The 17,897-nt window shown below is 45.9% G+C and overlaps 1 protein-coding gene across 2 annotated transcripts in view; it reads right to left on the bottom strand.

Moving 5' to 3' along the window:
- The window catches only part of DENND1A (DENN domain containing 1A), a 148,705-nt gene extending 146,516 nt beyond the window's left edge, over positions 1–2,189 (bottom strand). For both annotated transcript variants that reach the window (XM_054283892.1, XM_054283893.1), the window contains exon 1: positions 2,070–2,189. In XM_054283892.1, the coding sequence (XP_054139867.1) occupies positions 2,070–2,086 (17 nt within the window). In that variant the 5' untranslated portion in view covers positions 2,087–2,189. The remainder of the gene's footprint in view (positions 1–2,069) is intronic.
- Positions 2,190–17,897: the final 15,708 nt, after the last annotated feature.

Genomic DNA, 17,897 nt, shown 5'->3' with positions numbered 1-17,897 from the left:
GCTGGATGTTTACTGGGGCTCCAGCACACACTGGTGACACCCCTAAAGCAGATGTGCCTCACCCTACCCAGTACACAAACAGTTCTCCCATTCACACTCCAACCTGTCCCAATAAGGAAGTTACTTACCAACATTAAAGTCCTTGCTGGATTAAACATCCAGCTCAGAAAGGCAGACCAGAAAAGCCTCTTACTCAGACAGGCTCTCTCACTCTATATATTTTAAGACTGTTTTGCAATTTTGTCCTTACACTACTCAGGCACAGTGTTCTGTCCAAAGTGGAAAAAAAGCAGTTTATTAAGTGTTGCTCAAGGCAAAGTTGCTTAATCACTCAGTAGACAAAATGCTTTCTCACAAAGTCCAAGAAGAATGAAAAGCAATGTTTACCTGGGTTTATTGCCTCTTTATTACCTTTGCTACTCCGGTGATTGGGAAAGACAAGTTCACACTGAAAGACTTAGCACAGAAAAAGTACTTAACTCCACTGGCTGCACTAATTGTTTCTAACAGCTACATCTCCCTGGCACCAGTTTCTAGTTGGAGCATCTCACCTGCCTGACATTCTCATTTAGCAAAGTCTACTCAAAGCCCCACTCAGCAACCACACACCCAAAGATGGCAAACTCAGCCTGTGGATTCAGTGTGCACCACAAAACAAACTGCACTTTAAGTAAGCATCAACCCCTTAAAAAATTTAAGATAAGGTCATCATAACAAGTAATTTTGGATCATAACCTTGAAGTCATCCAAGCAAGGGTGACTGCTGCAGGGTCTGAAGGTGCAAGTCAGAGATACACTCTGCTCTGCTGCCGAAATACGTACAGTTTTCAATTCTACCTGTATTTGACTGTAAGAGTTTAACCAGTTTCTCAGGCTTTCATTTCTCCGCAGCAACAGCTGAGAACACATAATCCAAAAAGGTGCAAAACTCATGCCCACAGTATGCTTAAGGAAGGAAGAAAGGTTCATTCCTTTCTGGAACCAACCAATTGCCACAGTGCTATCATTACACTCATTATCCGCTTACATTTTCCTAAAACACCCAACTGAAGAGATGTGTTTTCATATACCCAGCCTATGGGCTTGGCAACATGAAGATATGTCATCACAAAAATTCTGTCCCCTCCAGTCTTGTATTCAAGTTGAAGAAAACAAGTGAAAAGTTAAAGCCCAATGTAATCCTGAAGAACACTGTGTTCAAGAAGGAAAAATAAGTGCTCAACCGCACTCGCTGAATAAAACAGGATCTACCTGGGTCTCTCCACTCTGTAACCCTTTCACACACAGAGATGTCAGCACTCCCTGCTTGGCAATAACTTTATTACACCTCTACCTGTGTCCAAGGAACTGAATTTTCCTGGAATGGCACACGAACAAACTAAGACTTTTAAAGTGAATATACCAAACATATCAACAAAGTTTACCAATAAATCAACCACCAATTTTATGAGAATTTAAAAAAAAACCCCCAACATTGAGGGCATGGATCTGCAGGCCCAGCACATCAATCACTTGCATCACTCCTTCCCCCAGACCCCTTTGCTAATGCACTTTGGCTATCTCCTAGCCAGACTGTAGTCCTTCCGTCAGCACACTCTGGGCAAAGAAATTTGTACTCCCTCGACCCCTCCGCACCCCCGAACAGGCGTCGGCTGTGCTGTGAATGAAGATGTTCCCAACGCAGCACCCCCGCCCTCCCTCGGGCCTGCACCGATAACATTGCACTGCGCTCCCCGCCCGGCCCGGAGAGCGGGAGGGGCAGCGGGCTCGGAGTGAGGCAGGGTCGGCTCTCGCCCCTCTCCTGGGGCAGGGCCGGAGGGTCCCGCCGGGGTCCCGCCCGGAGTTGGGCTCGGGCGGCCCGTCCTGCCCGTCCCTCCGGCCGGCGGGGCAGGGAGCGCTCTCTCCCCTTCCTTCTCCCTCTCCTTCTCGCCCAAGCCGAGGCCCACGGGCTCGGCCGGGGTCCCGCCTGCGCGGCCTCACACGGAGCGGAGGGAGGGCGGGGAAGTCAGTCCCCTTCTCGCTCTCCCGAGGGCCTGAAGCGGGGCTGGAGAGCTGCGGAGGGCACTCACTTGATCCTGGATCCCATGGTCTCCGGGGGGCCGCATAGACCCGGGGCGGAGCGAGACACGGGCGGGGGCCGCAGGGCCGCGCTCTGTCCGCCGCTCGCCCCTCACTCCATCCCGGCCCGCGCCGCGGCGCCCCGGCCGAGTCACGGCGCGGAGGTTGCCGGGAGCTGTAGTGCGGCGGGGCCCGGGGCGGGCGGTGTGTCCCTGTCTGGGGCAACCGGCAGGGAAAGGACCGGGCTCTGCTCGTGGTGCTGAGCCACAGGAAACCCGGCAACGGGCAGGAACTGATGCACAGCAAGTTCCACCCGAAAACTAGGCAGAATTCCTTCTCTGCGCGAGTGCCCGAGCACTGGAATAGATTGTCCCGAGAGGATGTGGAGTCTCCCTCAGGGGAATATTCCAGAACCGTCAGGACACAGTCCTCTACCATGTGTTCTCATGACTGTCTGGACAGGGAGGTTGGGCCAGATGCCCCAAAAAGTCCCTTCCTACCCGACCTATCCTGTATCTCTGTGACTGTGGCCGGGAGCGCCGGGGGTCGGCAATGGCAATGCGGAGTGGCCCCGCTCCCCTCAGGGGGATTCAGGCGGGAGCCCCGCGGCGGGACGGGCCCCGCTCTCCTCAGAGATATTCAGCCTGGAACTCCGCGGCGGGACGGGCCCCGCTCCCCTCAAAGGGGTCAGGCAGGACCGGCCCCGCTCCTTTCTCCTCCTCAGCTGCCCCGCCGCGTTTAGCAGCTGAAGAGCGGCCTGGAGTGACACGGAACAGCAGGGCCAGGCCGGGACTGACGGGGCCAAACCGCGTCACTGCCTGATCCCGAGCCCTGAATATCCACTGATATCCAGGCCAGATGAGGAGCAGGACTGCCCATCTTGGAAACCCCCGTGCAGAGGGGAGCCGTGCCCATGGGCACAGGCCGGAGTCTCAGGCCGGAACATGTATTCGATGTCCAAGAATTGCAGAAGTCAAAGGAGAGAGGCAGAGGGAGGGGCTGGGAGAGGTGCCTGTTCTGTGACAGAACACTGTGATAGATGAGCTCTGTGGGCACAGAGACCAAACTGGCTGAAAAAACAGTAAAACATGACTAGAGAGAATCTCAAGGCCAAGCAAGGTTATAAAGGGGACTGGAGATTTCTCAGAAAAGGAATGCAGTCTGCTGAGAACATGTCTTACATTGACTCAGAAATCGCAGATAGACAGCTTTTGAAACGTGCCGTGTTGAAGTCAGCAAACAGGAACAAACAGGTACCCAACTCTTTCATTAAACATGATTTACAGGAAGTTTTCAGGAAGGTTTGGAGGATTTCTAGTATAATGTAGAAATTTTTAACTTTATTTAGAGTTGAGGATGATCTGCAGTGAGGAATGAAAGAATTGAAAATTTGTCTTTAAAAGGCGTCTAAAGTGCAAATCCTTGTGCACAGCAAGTGCTTGGCTGAAGAACTTAGTCAGCTAGAAAGATGGCAGAGAGTATATCCCATCTGAGATCCTTTAATATCCCATTTGCTCCCCAGAGAGCCTGGGTAGGAAAAATCATACCACCTTCATTCAAATAATAAATTTAAAACATGTTAAACACTATGCAAAAAGACCTGGAAGATTATTCACAGTTACAGTAAGTCAAAGACATGTTTGGGGAGATGAGGAGGAGTGTTTCTGGTACTAATTTGAGTTCTTGAGATGAGGTGCTTCCACCACAGGTTCCACCCACAGCCTCTGCCACAGCAGCCATGTGTAAGCTCAGACCCCAGCATTGAGCCCTGCCTTGTTCTGTGCTGTGGATAGACCTGTCCCCAGCCCTGAGTCGTTGTTTGTTCCCTGTCTCCTTCAGTCATTCCCATATCCATGTAAAGTAGCTTTGTAACCAAAATTACTGTGTTCCAACAGGATATTCTAACCCTTTAAAGGGTGCACTAAGGGTTGCACATATAACCATCAAATGGTGGTGAGTTTACAGAAATATTGTTAAAATCGGTTGCAAAAGCAAAAAAAACCTATGGTCAGTAATGAGTTAAAAAATAAGGAAGCTGGTAAACACAATGCTGATGCAGTGTAAAATAACTATGTGGAAACCCCAGCATTTTAGGAGTGGCTGACAGAATTTCTTACATTTCATCACTCTTACATTTCATCACATGTTGCTTTTTTGGAACATGAATTGACATTAAATTTAAGAGGCAGAGCTACTCACAATTTTAGTTTTGGTCTGTTTTGTGTACTGAGCTTTTCAAAGATTTAAAGGTAAACTTATTAATATGAACAGATGTAGTAAATATTTAATGGGGACATGTATGCAAGAGTAGTAGACTGGTTTATATTTCATTGTTTTTAAACTGGACAGGCTAAGGAATAAAAGGCTGGGTGGTTCAAATGAACAATTTAAACCCTCTGCCAGAGAAGGGGAGCGGTTGGGAAGTAAGCATTCAGCCCAGTTTGGGGAAAACAAGAACTTTTTTTCCCCTTCTTTACCTGATGTATTCATGTAAATAAGCTGCTCATTAGATACCCCAAATCCCATTTTCTGCAACTGTCGATGCCCCCCCGTTTGCAGCTGGCCCAATGGTTGGTGTAATTGTGTCCCAGTGACAGGCCAGCAGGGACAGCAAAGCCCCCGAGGAGGGCGAGGGGTTCCAGCGATGCCTGCTGGCCTGGCCACGGAGCCCTGGGTGTGAGTGGCTCAGAATAGATGAGCTGATTAACTGTGAATCACCCTCCCAGAAGAGATGAAGCATTAGTAGCAAACAAAAGGGAAGCAGAAGGGAAACTTCAGGCAGAAGAAAATAATCCAGGAATTAAAAGCTTGGTGAAAGCCTTAGGATGCTTCCAGATTGACCTGAGCATCTAAGTTCAATGCCTTAGAAATACAGGTCTGATGCTCTAGGATGGATTTGGTGAATGTGGCTGAGCCAGTATTTTAGTATATAACACACACACAGCATCAAATGTACATGAGAACACAGTTACTGTTTCTGCTCCACCGTGACAACCCTGCTGAAGCACAATGTAACCTGAATTTACTGGGGACATTCTCCCTGATACATTTCAGCCAATGAGAATGGCGAGGGAAAGAATGCTGACTGTAGAGATCAATAGTAAAGCTTCATCTAAAAGGTTATGCCTTGGAAGAGAATATCCTGCTATCTGACTAATATTGATTATTATGTTCATGTACGTTTTTCCTAATTTGTCAGTGGATGAATATTAGGATGAGTATTAGAAACCAATGAAAAGCCTTTTAAAGGTATTTTTTAGATGTGAAGCAGAAGTTATTTAATCAACCTTAATTTTGTAATTCTTGTTGTTATCAAACAATGAGCCTCATGAGTTATGGATCAGGTCATGGCAAACAGCCTCCAGAAGTGTTCACATATGTTACTTGAGAAAAAAGCCTGTTCTTAATGCTCCCAGACTGGGATTCATCAGGCATTGTTAGGATAGCTGGTTACCCTCAGAGACATTCGCTTATGCCCTGAAACAAGAGAGATGTTGAAATCAGCCTATGTACCTGTTTGTAGGGACGGAAATAGGTTACGGTGACTAGTTTTCCATTACAAGTTAAAAAACAATAATCTGTAACTGCATGGAGTGAAACGGATCTTTAGAAAATACAGAAGAAAACATCAAAGCCAAAAAAGGGGGGAAACCCCCATCAAAATTCAGTTACAAGAACATAACCAAAGAGTTAAATCAAAGGCATTCTGTCTCCAGAACTGAATGCTAGGAGATGTTTAAGGAAGAGTGTAAGAATGTGGAAATATGTAGAAGTCTCTCACAGCCTCCAATAAATTAATGTGTTTTCTCAGCCACAGGTGCTGCTTCAATATAGCAGCTTTAGTGGGATCAGGCACTGGGCTGCACTTGGATATGGAGCCGAGCCATTGACCACAGCTCCATGTTGACTGTCACCAATCATTGCCTGATTTTCCACATGCCTCAGCAGTTTCCAAGAGGTCTGCTCCATGGTGCTGCCCAGCACAGAGGTGAGACTGCTCATCCTGCCTTCCCATCCGGGGGAACATGGCTGGATTGCCCTGACTCCTGAAATCCAATGGGTAGTGGCTCAGCAACATCATCCGCCAGTTCTCTCAGGACCTGTGGATGTATCTCAGTCCCATGAGCTTGTGCACCTTTAGGTTCTTTAGATGGTCTCAAACCTGATCTCCTCCCACAGCCGGTGGTTCTTCATTCTCCCAGGCCCTGCCTTTGCCTCTGCAGTGTGGGCAGTGTGGACAGAAGATGTGCCAGTGAAGATCAAGGCAAAGCCATCACTGAGTATCTCAGCCTTCTCCATGTCCTGAGTAACCAGGTCCCCCATCCCCTTCCTGAAAGCACCTACTTTTTCCCTGTTTTTCCTATTATCAATGTACCTAGAGGTGCTTTTCTCCATGCCCCTGACATCCCTGGCCAGAACTGATTCTATCAGGGTTTGGCTTTCCTAACCTGAGAGCTGGCTGTTAAGACAATTTCTCAGTATTCCTCTCAGTCTACCTGTCGTTGCTTCTACCCTCTGTAGGCTTCCTCTTAAAAGCTAAGCAAGCAGTAAAATACTTTCCCTTTCAAGTGTTTGAAGTACCATACACTGAATGACCTTTTCATTTTCCATTCACAAAGAAATAAGAAATAACTATTCTTATTTCTGATACCTGTGATTATACCAATAGCTATAACTCAGGCCTGTGAAATCCTTTAATGTAATGAGCCATGCTGGAGAGTCATTCCCCTAAAGAAAAGAGCTCAAGATGATTGACCTGAAATGGCCTCTTCATTTTTAATGAAAGGAGATCTAAATATGGCAAACATTTCCCTGTGCTACTGTCTCTCAACAGACATCTTCCTCATCAGAATCTGTTATGATTAACAGAATTGGTTATTTAATTTTAGGGGGAAACTAGCAAAAAGTCTATGAGAACTATCTGGGTTTTGTCTTTAACTGTGCAGTGATTTTTCTGTCAGGAAAAAATTGGTTTTTTCCCCTTTACTGATTCCATTGTTTGCATAAGAGAGAAGTAGCCCATTTGGCATCAGGAAGTCAGTGCTTAGAAAAATATTATGGTAAAAGAGTGGACACGTTTTTTTGGTTGTTTCACATTTGGTGTGTGCAGAGACCATTTTTACACTGTCTCCTGCCAGCATCTTCCCCATAATCACTTGTGTTCTCACCTGCTGGATCTGTTTGCCTTATCATCTAACATAGCCTTTCTCCAATTTCAGAAATTCTTCCTGCTATAAATGTGTTAGGCTTTTACCTTTACCTTCACCTCAGAGCACTCACTAGCCTATAACAGGAGTTTTGCACCCAAAATATATCCAGCTCACCATAAACATACCTGTGCGTGTTACCAAAGACACCAGGACGTGAAATAAAGAAAAAGCATGGGAGAGGTAAAGAAAACTGGTGAAACACTCAAATCTTTGGAAACACAGGAAATGCCCATCTTTCAAAGGAACAGACAAAGTTCTGCAGCATTGGTCCCAAATTTTTTTAAATGCAGTTCTAACTAGTTGGAATAGGCTTTACAGTGTTTATCCTCCTCTTCCTGCAGTCTACCAGAGTTAGGAGAACTCTTGTGTTTCTGCTACCTATACTGTCTCACACATATTTCATTCTCCAAATTTTCACCCAAGCAGCTTTAAATTAACACTAGGTAGGTAATAACAGTAGGTTGCTACTCAGTGGTTTGCTTTACTCTGGGGCTTACAGACCCATCCTTGCATGTTGCAAAAATCCTCTGGCTCTGGCTCTGGCTCTGGCTTCTTGGAACGGCTCTGCCTCCCCAGCACAAACACTGCCTGCCTGCTTCTTGCTCTGAAGCTGTTGAAGACACTATTTCATCTGCCAATAATAAAGAAGCAACTGACCTAAGTTACTCTTCTCTGTTCACCTTGCTGTGATGGCAGAGTGCTGACTGTACCGTTATTGCTCTATAAAGTGAAGTCAGATTTATGAGGCAAAATCTATGATGGTGTGATTCCAGCTAGACGAAAAAAAGCCCAGTATGAAAATAGTTATTCATATCTGTGATAGCCTTTGTCACAGAAAAGATAACCCTCCTGAGCTGAAAGGAATAAGATCACTGATGTAAATCAGACTGCTACATTCAAGTCCCTCTAAGTTACTAATGAGCCTGGAAGAACAAGGATTCTTAGGAGAAATCCAGAACAGCAAGACATAAGTTGTAGGAGCAGAGGGAAGTACTTACTTCAGATAATACTAAACTCTTGTCAGTAGTGCCCGGCTTAAGCTGGTAGCAGCATGAAAGGGAGGGAAGGAAAAAGAAAGAGATAAAAGAAAAAGTAAGAAAGGAAGGTGTGAACAAATGAATGAATGAACAAAAGAACAAGAAATTTATAAAATGCAGTGTTTCTAACTTGGTGATGTTTATTATTTGAAACATGGTGTTATGTTTTGTTGCACTCATTCTAGAAATAAGAATAATAAAATCTTGGTATAAAGCATTGGTGCAGGCACTGTTATTTTCTTTGTGTTTTCCCCATCTCACAGAGTTGATGGGATCCTAGTTTCAGAGTTTCTAGTAGCAATTAAAAGAACTTTTTGATATAAAATTAAAGCATATTTTGAGCCAAGCTTCAAATGTAATCACTACAATCACCATAAATCAAAAGACCACTAGCAGTGTCAGCTTCACTGCTTTTCTAAAGAGGAATCCCTTATCCTTTCTGCCACAGGATGGGGGAACATGATAACTATTGATGGCTCACTACTTATTAAGTTGTCATCAGACAACATGTTGTCATAAACTATTATTTTTAAGTTGTTATTAAGAAAACATCAAGTGGCACTTCTGTAATGCAAGCTGGTAGTTTGAACAATGGGAAGGTATGTGTTGGTATCAAAATTGAACTGTATAATGTTAAAATCAAGATTTAGTTCATGTTGCTATGTAGAAAATCGGTAAAATATTTAAATTTCTATAATCTTCAAAAGCATAGCAGTGATTGAATAGTAGGGGTCTGAGTCTTATGTAATTTATACTCATTTTATATGAGTGTAATTCCATATGATTGCTGAAGCATGACATTCCAGCTTACCTTTCTGGCAACAGCTAGTGCTAAGCAGGCAGTAACTGTTCTGAGCTTAAACGTATAAAATGGAGTTGATGGCCTACAAATTTCTTTTACTGACTTTCCTGCTTTGGTGTTCAGAAGACATCAGTAATGTTAGCCCTGATTGATACTGGGGTAAGTAAGTTCCAGATCTGTCCATTCTTGTTTGTACTCCCATTTTGTCCAAGAAGTTCAAATGAGATGTGTCTGATGTCCTTTACCTGGTGGGGGAAGAAGCTTGGTCATATTAATAATTCAGAGATTCTTGACACTAACTTGGGGGTAGTCGTAATATTGTCGTTGTTGGTGTCAGTAGTTTACTTAATTTTTTAAAACATGTAGCATTATTCTTCAGTATCACAGTACAGGATAGCTTTCTTCTCAACCTGTAGGCATTGTTTAAGAAAAAAAAAGAGTGGTGCTTTATTTCTAAATGTTACTTTAATTAGTTCTTTGATGCTAATGATTCCATTATATTTTGGGGGGTAAAAACCAAACACAACCCAAAGTGCACTTACCTAGACACTGATACTTTATACTTCACAAAAAGTCAATTTTATTTGTGTAATTACTGCCACTATACATGATCAAGGTATAATGAGGTGATACCATCAGCTAGCAAATACCAATCTCCTCTGAATTCAATAGAGAAACTTTAAATAGGCACTACTGCAAGCCAGCAAGTATGCTTCTTTTCTCTAAAATGGGGATAACATCCTGCTGGAAATGCTCTTTTGAGTCTAGTTCTGACACTTTTGTGGTATAATTTAAAATTATAAGGTGGGGATACCAGTATGCTCCTGTCCTGCTGCCTCTAAACGGAGCCATCGTTAAATGTGGTTTGATTTGTCCTGCTCTTACAGTTAATGAAGACTGGGTGGTATTTCACCAGGGTTAATGCTCTTGGTCCTTGTTATTAATTCCCCTGTAAGTACTCACCTTTTTCTAGACTTTCCAGTTAGTCCTGTAGGATGTTAAAAAAATGTTTTGATACATATGTTAGTTGTTTTAATCGTAGAGCTATAAAGAACTAAGTCAAGAAAAGCCTCTCAAGTAATACACAGGAGTTAGTTTATAAAGTAAGTAAAGCTGAACCACTAAGTAATAGTGACCACAATATAATTAACTTCAACATCCTCAGGGGAGAGATTGTACAAAAAATGAGGAAGCTAGTTAAAAAGACCCTAAAGTCAGAAGTGAGGAAATTAAAATCCTTCGACTCAGCATGGAGGCTACTTGAGCAACCATAACAGGGCAGCAGAAGGCACGCATAATCCCAAACAAACACGGACGCTGACAAGCAAAAGCAAGCCATGGGGCTGCAGGAAGGTTCACCGAGGTTGTATGGGCAAACATGTCTTTTTCTGAAGGTAAAATTATAACTTGTGAAGTCAATAGGGATAAAGCGCAGTGGCTAAGATACCCAGTGGAGATTAGAAGGATGACAGAGGATTTGAGGAGCAGATAGCCTGACATGAAAATAAGATTTTTTCAACTATTAAGAACCAGCAAGCCTGTAAGACATTTTATAAGTCCAGTGGGCTATTTGGTAGAAAAGTAAGAAAACTAATGAGAATACAGTGACACTGAAACGAAGGTAAATGACTTGTTTGCATTAGCATTTCCACACAGAATTTAGGGTAAAATAGACATACTAAATTTTCTCGTGTTATGTAATATATAAGAGGTTTTGTCAAACACAGGAAATAAAAGATGTGCTGGAACAAATTCATTAATTAATTAAAAATAGGCTCCTAAGACTGGAAAGAAAATAAATAAATTCTTAGAGGATTTCAAACAGAAATTTCTGAATTACCAACAAGAACAGACAATCTGATTAAAATCAATACACATAGTAAAGTACAAAGCATTTATCCCCTAAAAGGTATGAAGGGTAATCTGGAAATGACAACACAGAGATCCATATATATAAGAAATATAAACTTGTTAAAACCAAATTGCCCATCTCCTAAGTTAGAACAATGTGATCAGAATTCAGAGGCCTGTTCTGAAAGGACATCTCCAGCCCTCCAGTATAGTGACCTCCAAATCTGCAAAGCTGTTTCAGTGTTTTAAAATGTACTCATTTCCAACGAAAAATGGTCTCGTGGGACACCAGCAGCAGAATGAGCAGTAAACGTGAGGCACGCGTGTGCTGGGGGTGTGGGGGCCTGGGCTGTGCAGTACCACAGAGCCAGGGCTCTCTGGGCTCACTGGCCAGCCTGGTACTAGGACAGACAGACAGACAGCCCTCATGGCCTGGGATCCTGCCCCAAAATGGGGGACTCATCCCTCTCTGCAAGTGCCTTTATCTCTCTGTAGGGTTGGCAGCTCAGTGTACTTGTAGGATATTAACTACTGCTAGCTCCTACACATGGGGGGAGAAATGAGCCATGTCCCAACTACCTGGAGCTGAGGAGGGTTTTCCCTGGGAGACATTCGGAGTGTTCTGATAGGACTCATCTTTTCTGGGAGCAGGCCACTGGGTCAGATAGGCTACTGATAGAGTGGGGCGTTTTATATTCTCCTGGGTTGCTGTAGAATACACTGTTTTTCACAATTAAGAAAATTGCTGTTTGAACATTACCTAATGTTTCTAAAATGTTTCCAGAATCAGCAAACTGGCAAAATTCTGTGGTTTGTGAGGTGAACCTTTAGGAGACTGATGTTTTTGCATTAGCTTGGCTATCTATTAGATAACCAAAAACGATTGGAAAGAAACCTAAGGATGTTATACAGTGACCAAAGAAACAGAAAATGGAAAAAACAGTATTAAGTCTGATAGTTTAATGAAATAAAGCCTACCAAATTCTAAAAAACATTTGGGGAAATGGAACCTGCAGTGTTTTTTGAGAAAGTACATGTTGCTCAAATCTGCATAATTTTCCATAACTGAGAGGTCCTGGGAATCAAGTTAATTCTATTTCTTTGTCAAGTTTATAATGTTACATTGTTATGTTCAAAATTACATTCTGATACAGTTGAATATGCTTGTATTTCTAGAGAAACTCCTCTTAGCTACCCTTAGCTACCTTGTGTCAGAGTTGATGGAGCAGTTGTGCCGCTCTCTGAGGTCACTTGCTGCCCACCAAACTGGGGTGCTGCACAAGCCATGAGCACAAGGCAGTGAGTCTGGCTGTGGGATGGGGTTAGAGATCTGGAATGATAATTGTGTTACATGCACACAAACCTTCACTCTAAGAGGTGAATACCCAAGGCAGGCTGATCTGTGCACAGCACAGACTTCTCTGTTAAAGCTGAGAAATACTATTCCAATTTTGTCCGCCTTTACATTTCATCATTCAGAATTTTTGACTGAATTCCAGATTTTGACATCTTGTCTTTCTTGATTTCCCTGACCTTGTCTTTTCATGGTTCTTCAGTTGCCTCTATAATAATTTCTACACTTATCCTTTATCCTGACATCACATCTCCAACTCTCTGAAGATATTTAGCAGAATTATATTTTTTACTGCTTTCTCCCCCTTCCAATCCAGTCTTATTTTGGTGTAATCCCCAGTCAAACAGATTCAGCTATCATCCCTATGTTCCCAATGTCAGATCCACTTATTTATTCTGAACCTGTCTTCTCCTGTTTGTGAAAGTGAAATCTCACTTTGTGTTCTTGAAATGTCTTCGTAGATCATCTGCTGTTCAAAATGGGACCATACAGAATTCCTGCCCTCTTTCCTGCTCTGCAGTCTTCCCCCACTCTTTCCTGAATCACTGTAAACGTAGTGCATGCCATTCAGCTTCTCACCATGTATGGTCAATGCTTCTGCTTTGAAAATGTATTTCACTTGAAGAATGTCCAAAACAATTTACAGTAACAAACAAATAAACAAAAAAGCCCTCAAAGGGTAGTTGGAATATCGAGCAAGCAGAAGGTAATACATGGAGAAGCCTGAATATGGCAGTGTTCTCCCTGCAGCAAAAGTGGAGCACCAGTGAAGGAAAGCGACCTTGTGCATCCCCGGGGGCTGTGCCTGTGACCCGGGGCAGCCACAGCCAGGCAGGAGAAGGGTTCACTGCCAGGCAGGAGAGGGGTTCACTGCCAGAGAGGAGAGGGGTTCACTGCCAGGCAGGAGAGGGGTTCACTGTCAGAGAGGAGAGGGGTTCACTGCCGGAGAGGAGAGGGGTTCACTGCCAGAGAGGAGAGGGGTTCACTGCCAGAGAGCAGAGGGGTTCACTGCCAGAGAGGAGAGGGGTTCACTGCCGGAGAGGAGAGGGGTTCACTGCCAGGCAGGAGAGGAGGTTCACTGCCAGAGAGGAGAGGGGTTCACTGCCAGAGAGGAGAGGGGTTCACTGCCAGAGAGGAGAGGGGTTCACTGCCAGGCAGGAGAGGGCGTTCACTGCCAGGCAGGAGAGGGGGTTCACTGCCAGAGAGGAGAGGGGTTCACTGCCAGAGAGGAGAGGGGTTCACAGCCAGAGAGGAGAGGGGGTTCACTGCCAGAGAGGAGAGGGGTTCACTGCCAGAGAGGAGAGGGGTTCACTGCCAGAGAGCAGAGGGGGTTCACTGCCAGAGGGGAGAGGGGTTCACTGCCAGAGAGGAGAGGGGTTCACTGCCAGGCAGGAGAGGGGTTCACTGCCAGAGAGGAGAGGGGTTCACTGTCAGAGAGGAGAGGGGGTTCACTGCCAGAGAGGAGAGGGGTTCACTGCCAGAGAGGAGAGGGGGTTCACTGCCAGGCAGGAGAGGGGTTCACTGCCAGAGAGGAGAGGGGTTCACTGCCAGGCAGGAGAGGGGTTCACTGTCAGAGAGGAGAGGGGTTCACTGCCAGAGAGGAGAGGGGTTCACTGCCAGAGAGGAGAGGGGTTCACTGCCAGGCAGGAGAGGGGTTCACTGCCAGAGAGCAGAGGGGGTTCACAGCCAGAGAGCAGAGGGGGTTCACTGCCAGAGAGGAGAGGGGTTCACTGCCAGAGAGGAGAGGGGGTTCACTGCCAGGCAGGAGAGGGGTTCACTGCCAGAGAGGAGAGGGGTTCACTGCCAGGCAGGAGAGGGGTTCACTGCCAGAGAGGAGAGGGGTTCACTGCCAGAGGGGAGAGGGGTTCACTGCCAGAGAGGAGAGGGGTTCACAGCCAGAGAGGAGAGGGGGTTCACAGCCAGAGAGCAGAGGGGGTTCACTGCCAGAGGGGAGAGGGGTTCACTGCCGGAGAGGAGAGGGGGTTCACTGCCAGAGAGCAGAGGGGGTTCACTGCCGGAGAGCAGAGGGGGTTCACAGCCAGAGAGCAGAGGGGGTTCACTGCCACACAGGAGAGGGGGTTCACTGCCAGGGCCCTTCAGTCCTGAGCTCCTCTGCAAGGCTTCCCAACATGGGCTCCAATTGGTGCCACTTGTATTGGAGAATATTTTTTACAGACCTGCTGAAAGCAACTGGAATAAGATTCTCGGATTAACTTTATACAGGCCACAGCTCCAAAGCCCTTGATCATTTTCATTCAAGGCAGATTTTGACTGCAGTCTAGTCTCTAGGAGTTTTTGGCTAATGAAGGATCAGGTCCATCCTTTTGGTAATTTTTTATCATTACCCGGTTCCTATCCTGCTAGCCACTTTCCAGTTTATGTTTTTATTACCTTTCCTAGAAATTAGGAATAGTAATGTTTACTACTTCTGTTAAGTGCTTATAGTTATATCAATAAAAACCAGGTAATATTTAATTTCTAGAATTACCCACCTGCCACTGAACTAACAAAGCCCATATAAATCATTCCAAATGAGCACCTTGAGAGATGTCAAATCCCAAGTTAAACATTATAAATGCTGGAAAAATGCAGAACAGAAACAAAAAGGTCCATCAGCTAGACTTTTTATTAAAAAAATTAAGGCTAATTATTCACAGATATCAAATCACACTAGTATGAGAAAAACAGAGGGGAAAAATTGCTTAGCAGTCATCCAACCCTGAATTTGGGGGGTTGTTGTCCATCGTTATTGTCTTTTGGTATGATTCAAGTATGAACTATAGAGGGAGGGAGGGAGGGAGGGAGGGAGGAAGGAAGGAAGGAAGGAAGGAAGGAAGGAAGGAAGGAAGGAAGGAAGGAAGGAAGGAAGGAAGGAAGGAAGGAAGGAAAAGGAGGAAAAGGAAGACAACTGAGCTGAAACTGATCCCCTGCTCAGAGAGCTCTGGGTTATCTTGTCCATTTCTTATCCAGAGACAGTAAAAAATAAGCTTAAAAATGTGTGTAGTTCTCAAATATACTTGAGCTAGAGCATATTAACTGTTAAACTATCACTTATTTGTACTGACCGCTGTTTAAAATACAGGAGAAAGCATTAGCATTGTAAAATGTTAATTGGTTCTGTTGATCCCAGGAGCCAGGCAGACATCCTTTGTGCTGATCAACATTTAAAGCTGAATTATATTGCTTAAGTAAATTATAAGAAAAAAGAACAGTAAGATTTGTAAATAAGTAAAATGATTGATAAAATACAAGGAGGGGAAACATAAAAATACAGAACAGTATCTTCTGTTTAGGAACTGATAACTGTTCAAGAAATAATGACTTTGTTGAGTGTGACTAAAGGCAAGGACCACTGCTGTATTTTATATCTGCACTGAGTTGCTGGCTCAGAGCAGACAAAGGCGTATCGCACAAAACTATTTTAAGAGAAATTGCTCCTTGCCATGTAAATTCCTGCTAACCAGTGATTACTCACAAATACTCCATTGGGGAAACTGAAATCATTGAATAAACAATTTAAAAGCTGAAGTAGAGAGTGCTGATTGCTCTAGCTCAGCTCACCAGGCTGCTCAGATACAGGACTCCTTGCCAGGGTAACAACATACTTGGAAATAACCAGAGTGCCCATTCTGCCCCTTGTAATGAGGTAGTGGGGCCAGAAGTGGCAACTGGTGGAAAGACAATGAGGACATGAACGGCTTCTGCTGCTAATCCAGGCATTGTCCCTACTCCGTGGGGATAGCAGAAGACTATAATCAGTATTTCGTACTACTGCAAAACATGTTATTTAACATATATTGTTTAACACAATGCCAACTACATTGATCTGCTATGAAACTAATACTTCCAGTAAGTTTTAAACCCAAGTGCTTCCTACCTCTGAGTTTCTGGGTTTCATTTCCCTTTTCCCCCTTCTCTAATCTCTGCCCTGCTGGTGGTGAGTAAAACAAAGAATGTTTCCGTGTGGCCGGCGCGGTGCTCGCAGGAGTGCCTGCGTACCTGTGGCGTTTGCAGCCTCGCCTGCTCGCGGGGCGGTGTGTGACACCTGCCCTGCCCTGCCCTGCCCTGCCCTGCCCTGCCCTGCCCGGCCCTGCCCGGCCCGGCCCTGCCCTGCCCGGGCTCCGCTGTCCCCGTGCCCTGCCCTGCCCGGCCCGGCCCTGCCCGGGCTCCGCTGTCCCCGTGCCCTGCCCTGCCCTGCCCGGCCCTGCCCGGCCCTGCCCGGCCCTGCCCGGGCTCCGCTGTCCCCGTGCCCTGCCCTGCCCGGCCCGGCCCTGCCCGGCCCGGCCCTGCCCGGGCTCCGCTGTCCCCGTGCCCTGCCCTGCCCGGCCCTGCCCTGCCCGGGCTCCGCTGTCCCCGTGCCCTGCCCTGCCCGGCCCGGCCCTGCCCGGGCTCCGCTGTCCCCGTGCCCTGCCCGGCCCTGCCCTGCCCTGCCCGGCCCTGCCCGGGCTCCGCTGTCCCCGTGCCCGGCCCTGCCCTGCCCGGGCTCCGCTGTCCCCGTGCCCTGCCCGGCCCTGCCCGGCCCTGCCCGGGCTCCGCTGTCCCCGTGCCCTGCCCGGCCCTGCCCGGGCTCCGCTGTCCCCGTGCCCTGCCCGGCCCTGCCCTGCCCTGCCCGGCCCTGCCCGGGCTCCGCTGTCCCCGTGCCCTGCCCGGCCCGGCCCTGCCCGGGCTCCGCTGTCCCCGTGCCCGGCCCTGCCCTGCCCGGGCTCCGCTGTCCCCGTGCCCTGCCCTGCCCGGCCCTGCCCGGGCTCCGGTGCCCCCGTGCCCGGCGCTGCTCGGAGCCGCGCGGGGGCTGCGGGGCCGGGGCTGCCGCTGCCTGCAGGACCCGGGCGGACCAGGCTGGATTTAATGAGCGCGTCTTCACTGACAGATTCATTATTTGTGTTCGGTCGCTTCAAGTCAAAACTGATTAGTTACACTTACTGCAGCAAAGATTTAATGATTTTATTGTTTATCTTCAATTTATTTTGATTAACATCTCCGTTCTTTTCATTGCAAGTGCAATTAGGTGTAATATAACGGCGACTACTTTAATTTTGCTGAAATTAAGATGAATAAGTGACGGATTATGGCACTTTGTTTAACAAATAAATCATAGTTAAGAGGACTGTATTAGTAATAAATGAAAAAACAGGCAATCTAATTAAAATGCACGGAGCTGATTGTTCAAGTTTCCAGAAATGTAATGAATTTTCATTTCGGAAATCAGCTAGATTTCGGTGTAGTACTTATGTATTGACAGTAAGATGACAGAAAGGCACATTATTTTGTAAATCATCTTAATTTATTTTATTATATTGGTAGAAGGAAGTACAAGCAATGAAATGAAGATGCACATTTAAATTTTTTTAGGAGCTAGGATTATTTTGTCAGAAAACACTGCAATTAAGGTATGGTAAAAAAAGAGACTGAGGGGCTGAAATGAGGGGAAAACTCATTAGTTCAATTCTCACATGTTCAGACTTCAGCATTTTCTGCAACAGATGAATATTCTCCAGGTCCCAGCCACAATTTTCTTTTAAGTTCATAAGATTCAATTCACTGCCACACAGCCACAGCCTCAAGACGTAAGATGGAAGAAAGAACTA

This window comes from Melozone crissalis, unplaced genomic scaffold, assembly GCF_028551555.1.
Source record: "Melozone crissalis strain CALT ecotype California unplaced genomic scaffold, PUWL_Pcris_2 ptg000041l_1, whole genome shotgun sequence".
Lineage (NCBI taxonomy): Eukaryota > Metazoa > Chordata > Aves > Passeriformes > Passerellidae > Melozone > Melozone crissalis.
This window is presented reverse-complemented; position numbering and strand designations above follow the sequence as displayed.